General features: G+C 50.5%; 1 protein-coding gene across 1 annotated transcript in view; it reads left to right on the top strand.

Moving 5' to 3' along the window:
* SMCHD1 (structural maintenance of chromosomes flexible hinge domain containing 1) overlaps nucleotides 1-14,715 on the top strand; it is a 179,689-nt gene that overhangs the window by 107,439 nt on the left and 57,535 nt on the right. Inside the window, exons 28-29 of the mRNA XM_026659416.1 lie at nucleotides 6,287-6,454; nucleotides 7,334-7,459. Coding sequence (XP_026515201.1) covers nucleotides 6,287-6,454; nucleotides 7,334-7,459 — 294 coding nt within the window. The remainder of the gene's footprint in view (nucleotides 1-6,286; nucleotides 6,455-7,333; nucleotides 7,460-14,715) is intronic.

The following is a 14,715-nucleotide window of genomic DNA, read 5'->3' as shown; positions in this document are numbered from 1 at the left end:
TCCAGGGGAAAACCTGCCCTGGTGCGCCCACCGTCGCCAGCACGAGTCTCTCGGCACCGCTCCAGATCCCGGAGTAGGTCCCGATGCCGCTCTGAGTCCCGGCGCCGAATATCACCTCGGCACCGGTCGTACTCGCGGCCCAGATCCTCTTCGCGGCGCCGTTCAACATCCCGGCACCGTCGAGACGACCGGCACCGATCGGGCTCGAGACGCAGCTCCCGGCACCGGTATGAGCGCCACTCGGGCTCGAGAGGCCGCTCCCGGTACCACGCCTCCTCCAGATCGTCGTCCCGTTCCAGGTCGGGATCCTGGCACCGGAGGGACTACCGGCACCGCTCCAGATCCCGGCACCGCTCTCCGGCACCGCACAGGGGCAGGTCGCCTTACGACCGGCACCGATCGGCACCGTACCATCCGGTACCGACGGCGTCGGGTTCGGCACCGCCGTGGCCGTCGAGATCGGCGTCGCGATCATCTGAGGCAGTGGAGGCCAGCCACCTGCAGGAGACCGACGACCCTATGCAAGGGCCTGCGCATTGGTCCTTCTGGACTCCTTAGGCCTACCATCAGGCACAAGGAGCTCCGCTATCTGCCTCCCGCTCGGGCCGTTCGGAGCCTAGGGCCCCAGAGTCCACCATCTCCCGCCCTCCTCCAAGGGACGTGGAGGCGCCAGCGCCCGCACCAGCAGAGGCCCTGGACCTGGGGGCAGGCGATGCCCAACTCCAGGAACACTTGGAGCAGGACCAACCATTGGACCCCTTGCCACCGGGGGCATCCTCCTCGTCCTCGCCTGATGAGGCCGTAGCGGGCACATCCGCCATTGGGCCGCCTCCCATAGACCTTCGGGCCCACCAGGACCTGCTGCGCCGCATGGCTCGCAATATGGACCTCCAGGTGGAGAAGATTGCGGAGGTCCATGATCCCATCGTGCAGATCATTTCAGCGGATGCTCCATCCAGGGTGGCATTACCGCTGATCCGCACGATCCAGGCGAACGCCACCACCATCTGGCAGACCCCGGCCTCTATTCCGCCCACGGCCAGAGGGGTTGAGAGGAAGTACTTTGCGCCCTCCAAGGAACATGAGTACTTGTACACTCACCCCCAACCGTGCTCACTGGTGGTTTCATCAGTCAATGCACGGGAGCGCCATGGCCAGCAGGCCGCTGCGCCCAAATCGAAGGACGCTAAGCGCTTCGATTTGTTCGGACGCAAGGTCTATTCGGCTGGCGGACTGCAACTGCGGGCAGCGAACCAGCAGGCGCTCCTGAGCCGCTATGGATTTAATATGTTGTCCTCGATGGGGAAATTTAGAGAGCCGGTTCCCCAGGAATCGAGGGAAGAGTTCGGGGCCTTGGTAGAGGAGGGCAAGCGGGTGGCATGCACCTCTCTGCAGGCGTCCCTTGATATAGCGGACTCGGCCGCTAGGACCCTGGCGTCGGGGATAGCAATACGCCGAATCTCCTGGCTCCAGGTGTCAGGCTTGCCACCTGAACTGCAGCAGACCCTGCAGGATCTACCGTTTGAGGGCCAGGGCCTCTTTTCGGAGAAAACAGACTCGAGGCTCCAAAATCTTAAAGACTCTCGGACAATGATGCGCTCCCTGGGGATGCATGTCCCAGGGCCGCAGCGCAGACCCTTCAGGCCCCAGCCTCAGCGGTTCTACCCTCCCCCACCTCGTCCAAGACAGGACTTTGCTAGGAGGCGGGGTCGAGGTGGTAGGCGAAGGTCGACCGGCCCTCAACCCGGTCAGAACCAGGGCCAGCCTAGACCACCTTCAGGGCCTAGGCAAACCTTTTGAAGGTGCGGTCGAGGACGGCACCACGACCGGTACCCAGGATCCAACTCCCCCCTTCCGGGATCGCCTCTCCCGCTTCCACCGTGCTTGGTCCCGTATAACCTCGGACCGTTGGGTCCTTCGCACGGTGGAGAGGGGATACGCCCTCCAATTTTCCTCGCCCCCCCCCTCCCACTCCCCCTCCCCGTCCCTCTTCAGGGACCCTTCTCACGAGCAACTCCTTACACAGGAGGTTTTTGGGCTCCTCGCTATGGGGGCCATAGAGGAGGTTCCATCGGAGCTAAGGGGCAGGGGGTTTTACTCCCACTACTTCCTGATACCCAAGTCAAAAGGGGGTCTACGGCCCATCTTAGACTTGCGCGGACTCAACAAATTTATAGTAAAGTTGAAGTTCCGCATGGTGTCATTGGGGACCATCATCCCTTCACTGGATCCTGGAGACTGGTTCTCCGCCCTCGACATGAAGGACGCTTATTTCCACATAGCAATTTATCCGCCCCACAGACGTTTCCTGCGATTTGTGGTAAACAGGGTGCACTACCAATTCGCAGTCCTTCCCTTCGGCTTGTCCTCGGCTCCCAGGGTGTTCACAAAGTGCCTGGCAGTCGTCGCGGCCTTCCTTCGTCGACAAGGGATACAGCTGTTCCCGTACTTGGACGACTGGCTGGTACGCGGCCGCACCAGAGACCAAGTGCAGGCTCATGTCCGCATAGTGACAAACACTTTCCACGAGCTGGGCATTCTACTCAACAGAGAGAAGTCCACTCTAGTACCAACTCAGAGGATAGAGTTCATTGGAGCAATCCTGGACTCCAGACGTGCCCGAGCCATACTGCCAGACAGCCGATTCCATACCATCTCAAGCGTCATTCAAGGTCTCAGGGCCTTTCCAATTACCACCATAAGAACATGCCTTGTCCTTTTGGGCCACATGGCCTCGTGTACATACGTAACCAGGCACGCCAGACTGCGACTTCGCCCACTGCAGGCTTGGGTGTCATCGGTCTACCGTCCTCATCGAGACGACCTGAACATGGTGGCCACGGTTCCGGCCTCGGTCTTGGCCTCTCTCGCCTGGTGGACGGATCGCGCAGCGGTCTGTGCAGGAGTGCCCTTTCACGCCCCACAGCCCTCCCTCCACCTAGTTACGGACGCTTCATCTCTAGGCTGGGGCGCTCACCTGGGGGAGCACCATACCCAAGGCCTGTGGTCCGCGTCCCAACTAGCCCTGCACATCAACGTCCGAGAGCTGATGGCGGTGCGCCTGGCTTGTCAGGCTTTCCTCAACTTCCTACAGGGCCGTTGCGTGCTGATTCTCACCGACAACACCACGGCCATGTTTTACATCAACAAGCAAGGCAGAGCTCGCTCATCTCCCCTATGCCAAGAGGCCATTCGCCTGTGGGACTTCTGCATCGCCCACTCGATTCATCTCACGGCGTCATTCCTGCCTGGAGTCCAGAATACGCTGGCGGACCGTCTCAGCAGGTCCTTCCAGACGCACGAGTGGTCGATTCACCCGGACATCATCTATTCCGTCTTCCAAAGGTGGGGGTTTCCCCAGATCGACCTGTTCGCATCTCGGGCCAACAGGAAGTGCCAGGCATTCTGCTCCCTACACGGGCGAGCCCCGGGCTCTCGGTCAGACGCCTTCCTCATGGCATGGAAAGACCATCTGTTCTACGCCTTTCCTCCATTCCCGCTGGTCCACAGGGTGCTGCTCAAGATCCACAGGGACCATGCACGGGTAATTCTAGTCGCTCCTGCTTGGCCGAGACAACACTGGTACACCACACTGCTGGAACTGTCAGTACAGAGACCGATCACGCTCCCCTTGAGTCCGGATCTCATCTCTCAGGACCACGGCCGGCTGTATCACCCCGACCTGCAGTCGCTCCACCTCACGGCGTGGATGCTTCATGGTTGAGTCGCTCAGAGCGGCAATGTTCGTAGGCCGTCCAACAGGTCCTGCTGGGAAGTAGAAAGCCCTCTACGCGGACCACTTATTTAGCCAAGTGGAAGAGGTTCTCCTGTTGGTGTGAGCAACGAGCTACGTCTCCCTCGCAGGCTCCTATCCCCTTGATACTGGAGTACCTCCTGTCCCTAAGACAGCAAGGCTTGGCGACATCCTCAATCAAGGTTCACCTCGCCGCTATTTCCGCTTTCCACCCAGGAGAACTCACGTCCTCGGTCTTCTCTAACCCGATGGTCGTTAGATTCCTCAAGGGCTTAGACCGGCTGTACCCACAGCAACGACAACCGGTTCCGACGTGGAACCTCAACCTCGTCCTCTCCAGGCTCACAGGGCCTCCGTTTGAACCATTGGCGACCTGCTCACTCCTGTACTTATCCTGGAAGACAGCCTTCCTCGTAGCCATCACCTCAGCACGACGCGTCTCGGAACTCAGGGCGCTGACATCCGAGCCCCCTTATACGGTGTTCCACAAGGACAAGGTGCAGCTTCGCCCCCATCCTGCCTTTCTTCCGAAGGTGGTATCACCTTTCCACGTAAACCAAGATATATTTCTCCCGGTCTTCCATCCGAAACCGCACGCTACTCGTCAAGACCAGCATTTACATTCTTTGGACGTTCGCAGGGCCCTGGCTTTCTACATTGACCGGACAAAGCCATTTAGGAAAACGACGCAACTCTTCGTTGCGGTGGCCGACCGGATGAAAGGATCACCGGTCTCTTCACAGTGCCTGTCCTCTTGGATTACGTCCTGCATTCGTGCTTGCTACGACCTGGCCGGTGTACCAAAGCCACACCTCACTGCTCATTCCACGAGGGCCCAGGCCTCCTCGACTGCCTTCCTGGCTCAAGTACCGATCCAGGACATTTGTAGAGCTGCAGTGTGGTCATCGGTCCACACATTTGCTACTCACTATGCGCTGGTGCAACAATCCAGAGACGATGCTGCTTTCGGGTCAGCGGTTCTGCACACAGCAATGTCTCACTCCGACCCCGCCACCTAGGTGGGGCTTGGGAGTCACCTAACTGGAATGGATATGAGCAAGCACTCGAAGAAGAAAAGACGGTTACTCACCGTTGTAACTGTTGTTCTTCGAGATGTGTTGCTCATATCCATTCCAAACCCGCCCCCCTTCCCCACTGTCGGAGTAGCCGGCAAGAAGGAACTGAGGGGGCGCTGGGTCGGCTGGGGTATATATCCAGCGCCATAACGGCGCCACTCTAGGGGGCTCCACAGCCGACCCACCGGGTGTTGCTAGGGTAAAAATCTTCCGACGATCGTGCACGCGGCGCGCACACACCTAACTGGAATGGATATGAGCAACACATCTCGAAGAACAACAGTTACAACGGTGAGTAACCGTCTTTTCCATTTTGTTTCTTAGCAATAAACTGATAATTGTTTTATCCTTTCATTTTGCCTGAAGTTGATGTAAAATATATCAGTCATTGCCTGGTTAATAGTCTTTCTTTCTCTTTCCAAGCTGGTGTTGTCTAAAACAATTTTAGCATATGTATTGTAAATGCAGTTTCTTTCAGTGTTCAATCATTGATCAATGAACTAACTAAATTTTGTGACTTTTTCAACTCTTAACATCGTGTTCCTTGTTTTCCTTTAAAATGTTTTGCTATTTTCCAATTGATGTGAATTGTATTTTTTCTTAATTTCTAGCATAAAGATACAAAATCCTGCTACATAGAATTTCTGTCAAATAGAACTTAATTTAATTTTCAATGGCAAACAACAACAAAAATAAGGGGAAGGAGATTTTTTACGCTGTCCCATAAAGTTGTGTTACAGAATTCCCTTTTTTTGTTTTTGTTTTTGGTGTGGCTCCACTTTGTAGGCCCTAAATAACTGGATTTAGGAGTTTTTAGCATTTATTATTGCATGCAATAGCTCTGCTGTAGTTTATGTTTGAATAAATTGAGATCCTCAACCTGCTTTTCATTTTTATGGGTTCGGGCAATAAAGACAAGTGGCTGATCTTGCTTTCTGTCTTGGGCAGTTTAATTTAATGTATGCTAGTATTTGATTTTAACACAGCCTTTAAATATTCTGCTCCTTCATTTGAGTGAGTGATTTATTTTGACTGGGAATAAGCTATCATTTGTTTTTTCATGTTGAGTCATCATGCTAAGACAAGCAAATATATATTGTGTCTGGGCTTATACATTTTTGACAGTTTTGCATGGTTGTTGTTCGGTATGACCTGTCCTTAGGTATCATGGCATAAAAATAATTAGATAAAAACCCATTTACTATGAAGATAGATGTCTTAAGAATATGTAGAATTAGTTTAAAATCAGTCACTTTATTTACATATCCCAAAATACCTTGACATTTTAACAGAGATCAAACATTGCAATATAATCTTTTCATTTATTATTCAATGTACAACAAAAAGACTGGCATCCAGTGTACATAAATAGTCACATTTTTAAATCTGAAAAAAGAATAAATTACATTTCGCTTTGCTTTTACTAAAAATATGTTACACTTCTGTTTCTTAATAGGAAAGTACACAAACCATGGCAGTCAAAGGTATTAGGTTTTATCCAGGTCCTCCTGGAAGTAAAGAATTGTGTTTTGCTTGGCGTGAATTTTCTGATTTTCTCAGAGTAAATTTGACTTCAGGACCTCCAGTTAAACTACACCTTATGGATTGGCCAGAATTAGGGGAGGTGAGTCAGCTTCTTTTGGTTCAGTTCCAAAGGATTTAATACCAGCTCTTTATATTTCCAGAGTTTTTGAAGTATAAGGAGCAAAGATGAAATCTGTTGAGTTTTTCTTTCAGTATAGTATACGGGTCTGTTGCATCTTATGCGCATTTAACATGCGCGATTTCAGCTTTACATGGCAAAAACAAAACAAAAAAATAACCATTTTAATACTGTACCTGTAGTGCGGGCGATTCCGCCCGCAATTGAACTCAATGTAATTTTGACTATACGCGGTTTTTGCTTTACGCGCTAACCGCGGAACGGAACCCCCGCGTAAGATGAGACTTGCCTGTATTCAGTATTCCTGAAAGTTTCTACAACATAACAGCCCTGGAGATCAAAGTTCACTATCTCTACAAGACAGTATAGTATAGACAGAAGCAATTCAAGCTTCCACCAGTGCCCCTATTAATATGGATATGTGACAGGGTATACCAGACCCTCTGAAGCCCCTTGCTGGAAGTCTTTTGGCCCTGCCACACCCCATTACAGGATACCTGTGTGTTTTGAACTAGACTGTGACCATCCGGTCATTTTGTGTGTAGCAGTTGGCTCAGCGCCCTGCAGGGAGGGGTCCCGGCTGCACCATGTGACCAAGCAATCTGGGGTGCATGTGACCCAACATACCTGCTCCCCCATGCATTGCCTCCACTGGGGCTTTAATCCTCTACCATAGGCAGCCTAGTTTAGGAGGCAGCTGATGGAAGTCATGGCCTCATGTTCCTTGGTCATGATTTGTTGGGAGGAGGAGGGTAGTTCTTGCTCACACCCCTGTAATGATTGTCTGACGCATTCTATTTACAATAAAATAAAAAATATATATATTTGTATCTTTTTCAGCCTATTGCAGTAATTAATGGCAGAGAACTGCAGAAGCCTCTGATAGTTCAGCTCTGTGATCAGTGGGAAAATCCATCTCCTGAACCAAATGTCAAAATCAGTCTTGTAAAGGCTAGCAACTTAAAGGTAAAATGAGAGCTTAGAAGATGTCCTGGCAGCTTTTATGTATCAAAGCTCATAAATATCATCTACCAAGACATAGCTACATCACCTCCCTACATCTCTATCTAGTTTCTCCTTTTTAAAAATATATTGCGGAATTTTAAAGTACAGATGTGAATATGCCAGCTAAAAAGAGCAGAATAATCTTTTACAGTAGTAACATATAATAAAAAATAATTCCCATCACAGATTCCACAGTTCTTTTTTCTTGTTAACTAAAATTAAATACAGTAATAAAACTAATAATTTATGCTATTCATTTGTAACTTTTTTTTTAACTTTCTCTCCCTGGGCCTTTCTCTGTACCTTCTCCATATTCCCTACATTTCTTCTTATTGGTACTTTTACTTAGTCTTCAGTTTTGTACTTAAGTAACTTACCAAATGACAATAAAGAACAGAGTCAGTAATATGGTACATAATCACCTTGTTCAGTATTTCCCAAACTGTAGCCCATCGAGAACTGTCTGATGGTCTGCAAAAGCTGGCAGGCTACATAATTCTGGCTTCCCTTCTTGTTTCCCTCTTCTAATGCTGAGATCAAGGCTCTTTGCAATGAAGATCAAGTGGAAATGAGGAGGAGACAGCTTAGCTGTGTGTAAGCAATTGCTGTTGTTGCCACTAGGATATTATGGAAATATATTTGTAAGATGGTCTTCACAATTGCAAATGGGATGGAGGTGATCTCTTTATTAAAATGTGGTCCACATTATGAAAAAGTTGGATAACCCTAATTTTTGTCTATTTGTAATGTGTGCTAGTTTTTGCTTATATACAAGATATTCTTTTTCTGCTGCACAGCTTCTCTCCTCATTCATCACAAATGGGTAATTCCTCATCTGTGGAATTTGGTGCTGAAGGCTCCAGAGTTAAACTACACCCTTCTACTCAGGCCACAAAATGTTTTGCCTTTGTGGGCAGAACAAGTTTACTTGAGGTTCTGCATCAGCTTCAGATAAACTTAAAATTGGAGGTTTATACTGAAATAAATATGAAAATGAATAATGCAATCACTACAGTATTTCATCTGTTATTTATTAATACTTAGTTCAGTTTATGCGGTTTCCAAATTTTTAATCTTTCAATGTGCTGCATAATTTTGTATTGAAAAGTTATAAGCATTATAGAAGTTTGGGGGGAGGGGTTGCAGTTGTGTAAGAGACACACCAGGGAAGATGTGATGGTTCCGTTTCTCCCAAATACTTTGTTGTTTAACTTCAGTTTTTATTCATTTTCATGCTGGATGATTTTATTTCACCTTCTAGCTCCTCTCTTCTTCACTGAGGAATCACCAGAATATTGAGGCTGTAACCTTTGGTTTCTTTGGTACAACAGTGGGTTCCCTCTTCCCTCTACTGTCACAGCAAAGAAGCTTTGCAAGCATTGAGCCAAGTCCAAGAAGTGCTACAGGCAGTTTTTCAGGTGCCTCAAAGGACAGCTATACCCTGCTGCTACAATCCACCAGGCCTTGCTTTGTCATGGCCTAGGGCAGGGGTCGGCAACGTTCGGCTCGCCAGGGTAAGCACCCTAGCGAGCCGGGCCAGTTTATTTACCTGCTGACGCGGCAGGTTCGGCCCATCGCGGCCCCCACTCGCCGCGGTTCGCCGTCCCGGGCCAAGGGGGGCGGCGGGAAGCCGCGGCCAGCACATCCCTCGGCCCGCGCCGCTTCCCGCCGTCCCCATTGGCCCGGGACAGCGAACCGCGGCCAGTGGGGGCCGCGATCGGCCAAACCTGCCGCGTCAGCAGGTAAATAAACTGGCCCGGCCCGCCAGGGTTCTTACCCTGGCAAGCCACGTGCCGAACGTTGCCGACCCCTGGCCTAGGGCTTTGAGTCAGACTGCCATGCTGGGGCCTCTGCTCCCCTGCCCAAAGCTGTGACTCCACCATGGGAGGCTTGACCAGGAACATGGGGATTCCTGCAAAGAGGAGAACTCACAGCCTGCTCAGGGCTAAGTCTTGCAAACTCCAAAGGCTCTGAGTGTCAAAAAGACAAAAGTCAAGCATCCCTTTCATAAGGAAGTGATTCGTATTGTTAATGAGCAAGTCCTGTAAAAATTATGATTTAAACTTTTTCTCCTTTGCTTTCCCAACCCGCCTCTTCTGTGTCCTGCAGCATGTCTGGGCATGCAAAGAAGCCTGTTATTCCTATGAAGCCCTGTCTCCGCAGCAGTGCAATGGGGAATTGTGCTTGTCTGGGTTTCAGCCCATGGACCTTCACTCTGCCAGGGAAAGGGGTTCACAGTTGGGGAGAGGGTTGCCCATCTCCCTCTCAATAGGCTAGCTCTACATTAAAGCTTAAGGAGCACTTCAGGCAGTCTGTGCCCAGAACCAAGGCACATAAGATTTCCATTCCCCATGCAGCTACACCATTGTGAGGTTATGGGGGGAAGTGGGAAATTGCTACCTGTGTTCCAAATGGAATAAAGCTCTGAGTGGTACTAGATCTCTCCCCAAATACTTTACATGGGTCTAAGCTAGCCTGGGAAGAGGCAGACATCTTTACAGGTTCGTAGGGCCATCTACAGGTTATTCCCACAATCAGGATATTGGTCCCGATACCTGTTTCGGCTGAATGGTCCGAATAGCATACTACCCCTCCTGTAAATAGCCTGGGGAAGTACCCTACAGTTACCACTAGAAAAAGAAACCCAAAAATCTACATAGCTTTCCGAAGAAAGACAGCCAGTGGTTTGCAAGGAATTCACTGATATTATTAATAAAATACCTTCTTCTTCGAGTGATTGCTCATGTGTATTCCACAATAGGTGTGCGTGCTTGCCACATGCACCGGTGCTGGAAGTTTTTCCCCTAGCAGTACCCAGAGGGGAGCGCCCCTAGCGACCTTTGGAGTGGTGCCTCCATGGTGCGGTATATGGGGCGCTGCATGCTCTCCCCACCCTCAGTTCCTTCTTGCCACCAGTGAAGGTACTTCGGAACTGCTCTGCTCCAGCTTTGCTGCAGCTCTTCCCCAGAACTCTTGTTCGTTCAGTGTATAGTACCTGTAGTTAGTAGTTTGATTAGTTTTAGTTTAGTTTAGTTAGTGCGCCTGGGCTGGGACATGCCTCGCGCCCCGGGTTTTAAGTCGTGCAACACTTGTAGGCGACCAATGCCAGTGAGTGATCTGCACGCGGACTGTTTACACTATTTGGGTGAAACCCATCTCAGCGATTGCTGCAAGATTTGCAAGTTGTTCAAGCCTTGGACCGAGAGAGAGAGATATTAGGCTCCGGGCCATCCTGATGGAGTCGGCCTTGACCCTGATTCCAGCGCGCCCCTCCAAGTCGGCACTGGGTACCGCGGTGTCGGTGCACTGAGACCCCCTGGCGCCATCTACCAGTTGGCACCGCTTCCCGTTCGTAGGGCACACCAAGAAAGCTAAGGAGAGGCCTTCTCCGCCGCAGCACTGGAGTAAGACTGGGGGAGAGGCTAGACCTATGTTAGGCAGTCCTCGGTCCCCATCGGCCTCCAGGCCTCCGACTCAGGTCAAGCGGAGTAGACTGGCCCATTTGGAGCAGGCTTCTCCAGATGTCCGGATGCCCTCCATGCCAGAGGCCCTGCAAGCGGCCCAGGACGTTATGTCCATGCCGGTATCAGAAGCACCGCCAATGTTGGTCCCGCGATCAGAGGCAAGCCGCCGCTGGGATCTCCACAATTGCCCCCGACTCGGTACCGGTCACTGTCGAGGGAATGTTCCCGATGTCGTTCGCCGCTCAGCAACTGTCCTGTGCGTAGTCCATTCAGGTCGCTATCAACCCCCACCAGGTTGTCTGGTTGGGTTCCGACTGACAGAGACTGCAGCCACCGCTCCGCCTTGAGGAGCGGACACCGATGGGACCGAGGCAGATGATGCCGAAGGTCCTCGTCTCAGAGGGGCTATCGTAGCCTTTCGCAACACGAACGTTGACACCATTCCCGTTCGTTGTTTCACTCCAGGACCCCGCCACGGCACTGCTCCCACAGCCCTGGGCATCGATCGCCTCGCTGGCGCGGATCCGGCTGCCGGAGCCAATCGCAGAGCAGCTGCTCCCGGTGGTACCATTCCTCCACGTCGGGATCACGGTCTCGTGGTGGGCACAGCTCCCGGCGCCGCCACTCCTCCCGGTCCAGACACAGCGGCAGGTCGTACGTCAGTCCGGCCTCCCTTCGTAGTCGTTCATCGATGGGTCAGGCCAGCCAGGCCAAACAGCCTGCTCCGCCGGTGCCACAGCAGGTGCAGTGGTACTGGGCCCCGTGGCCAGCACAGTGGTATCAGTGGGCACTGTGACCCCCGACGCAGCCCCCGGTGGGGTCTCGCTCGGTGGCCGAAGCCCCGGAACAGCTGTTGGCCTCCCGCTCCCGGCCTCCGAGGAAGGAGTCGGTAGGACGCGCATCTTCAGCGCTGTGCCCGGAGAGGGATCAGGTGGTGGATCCGCAAATTACCATGCCCGCCTCCTCGCCCTCCCCTGATGAGGCGATTACGGCCCCTCCGTCCCGCAGAAGGAATCTAAAGCCCACCTATTGAAAAGGGTGGCATCAAACCTCAACCTTTAGGCAGAGGTGGTGGAGGAGCCCTCAGACTCCCTTTTTAATGTCCTGTCCGCCTGGATACCAGGCAGGGTGGCCTTGCCACTCCACGAAGGGGTGGCGAAAATTTCAAATGCCTTGTGGCAAACCCCAGCCTCATTGCCCTCCCCCCCCATCTCTAAGAGAGCGGAACGCAAGTATTTTGTGCCCGCCTAGGGACATGAATACCTATACACCCATCCTGCCCCTAACTCCCTGGTGGTCGAGTCGGTCAACCACAGAGAGCGGCAGGGCCAACCAGCCCTCACTCTGAAAAATAAAGATTCAAGGAGGCTGGATTCATTTGGGAGAAAAATTTATTCGTCCTCGAGCTTCCAGTTCCGGGTGGCGAACCCTCAGGCTCTCCTGGGCCAGTATGAGTTCAATCTGTGGGGCTCTCTGCCCAAGTTCAAGGACTCCCTCCAGGAGTGCGACAGGAAGGAGTTCAAAGCTCTGGTGAAGGAGGGTACTGCGGCTGCCAGGGCAACCTTGCAGGCAGCATCGGATGCAGCGGACACAGCTGCGCGGTCCATGGCCTCCGCAGTGTCCATTGGAAGGGCGTCGTGGCTCCTGCTGTCTGGGCTCTCCAGTGAGGCGCAGAACTGCTAGCAATACCTCCCGTGTAACGGCAAGGCTCTGTTTGCGGAACAGACGGTCATAAAACTGCATGGCCTGAAAGACTCCTGCACTACGCTTAAGACTCCTGGCTTCTATGTTCCATCTCTGGCTAGACCTAAGTTTAAGCCGCAGCAAGCTCCCACCCAGGCCACCCACTCTAAATACGAGCCCCCTTATAAAAAGTCACGGGACTATAAGAAATGCCCGCATCCCATCCTCCTTCCCCTCTGCTGGAGTTGTCTGGCAAGAAAGAACAGAGTGGGGGGAGTGTGCAGCGCCCCTTATACCGCACCATGAAGGCGCCACTCCAGGGGTCGCTAGAGGCGCTCCCCTACAGGTACTGCTAGGGGAAAAACTTCCGACACCAGTGCACGTGGCGAGTACGCACACCTATTGTGGAATACACATGAGCAACACATTTCGAAGAACACCAGTTACGGAAAAGGTAACTGTCTTTTCCTCTTCAAGCCTTATTTGATAAAGGGTTTCTTGTATGCACCCCCTTCAAGGACATTTTAAGATCCAAATGGGGTCCTGGGTTAAAACCAAATTTAAACTAAAATGTTATCTTTTTATAAAAAATTTCTTAAGTTTTGGGAATTTAAGTCCCTTCAGAAGGGAGCTTTCTTCCTCAAGATCTCATGGATATGAGAGTGAGGAGACAATAAACAGAGTTCAAAGCCTTGACTCTAGACATTCAGCCCGAAAGTTTTTCTGTACTTACCAAGGAAAACATCCTTGGTTCCAAGCAAATGGCTCATTGTCTAGGGATTTGATCCTTGCCTTGAGTGTGAAAGGTGTCGGGTACGCATTCTGGTCACATGCTTGCAGTGGTATGCAAAATATTCTTTAGGCAATTTTTCATGGGTCCTGCTGTGATTAGTAACAAGAGCAGTAGCTCTTGACTCAATGGCTACAAGAAAGTGAATTTACACCCATGAATATTAATCAGTCATCCCAAACATATTCCCTGGCATACGAATTTGCAGATGTGAGGATGTTTGAGGAAACATTAGCGAAATTAGCAGGTGAGAATACAGAGACATCTTAACCCTCCCTCAGTTTTCTGGAGCTGACCATGAATCTCCAGATACTCATTGGATTTGAAACCCATTCTTCGTAACAGTTGACTCCATTTCAACCTTAAGTATCTTGCTTAAGAAAATCTCCTAAAATTGTCAAGTGATCACATGATGAAGACCCAAGTTTTCAGATTTAAAAAAACAGGAATTCTGGATTTCTGTTAAAGGAGAGTATAAACAACTCAATGATAAAATTATGGAAGTATTGCTTCCATTCACTCCCAGCTATCTCTGAGAGTCTGGGTTTTCAGCAAAGACCTCTGAAAACTAAACACAGAAATCACTGAAATTTAGCACATGACCCAAGTCATTTTCCATCAGAGATTCAGCCAAACATTGCACAACTATGCAGTTCGAAACAGGCCTGCTTTTCTCACTGAAATCTTAAGCTATGTCCAAACATGCCAAAAAATCCATATTTTCACATTTTAGTTTTAAAAACACAGATTTAATTGGATTATATTAAACTGTCTGTGGTTAAATAAAATCGCAAAACCATCTCTCTTGAATCTAGTGTTTTGAACTTTTGAATATAGTGTCCTAAGTCAGTGTGTTTATATATAAAAAAAAGGATTTGGGGAAGCACTAATTTTAAAATATCTGTAAGGATCCGGAGTACTAAAAAGTTTGGGAATCACGGCATTAGCAGAGGGAAGAATCTGGGGAAGCTCCTAACAAAGACCTAAATGAACTTTCTCCACAAATCAAAAAGTTGTGAATGACAAAGGCTAAGTGTACACCTGTGTGTGTGTGTGTAAGAGCTTACAATACCTGTACAAAACTCTCCCTTTTGATCTACTCTTTTCAGAATCTTCAGAAATGGCTGGTGGTAGCCACAACAGGTTTCAGACTGCAAGTTACACATCTGTAACCATTCATGAACAACATGTCTATCAGTGTCCTGTCCAGAAAAACAGACTCACACCTAACTTATCAGCTCCCAGAAAGGATTCAAACCTACCAGTTGTACAAAATCAAG

The sequence above is a fragment of the Terrapene carolina genome, unplaced genomic scaffold, assembly GCF_002925995.2.
Source record: "Terrapene carolina triunguis isolate 2854851 unplaced genomic scaffold, T_m_triunguis-2.0 Scaffold58, whole genome shotgun sequence".
Taxonomy (NCBI): domain Eukaryota; kingdom Metazoa; phylum Chordata; order Testudines; family Emydidae; genus Terrapene; species Terrapene triunguis.
Note: the sequence above shows the minus strand (reverse complement) of the source record. Positions and strands in the feature narration are given on the sequence as shown.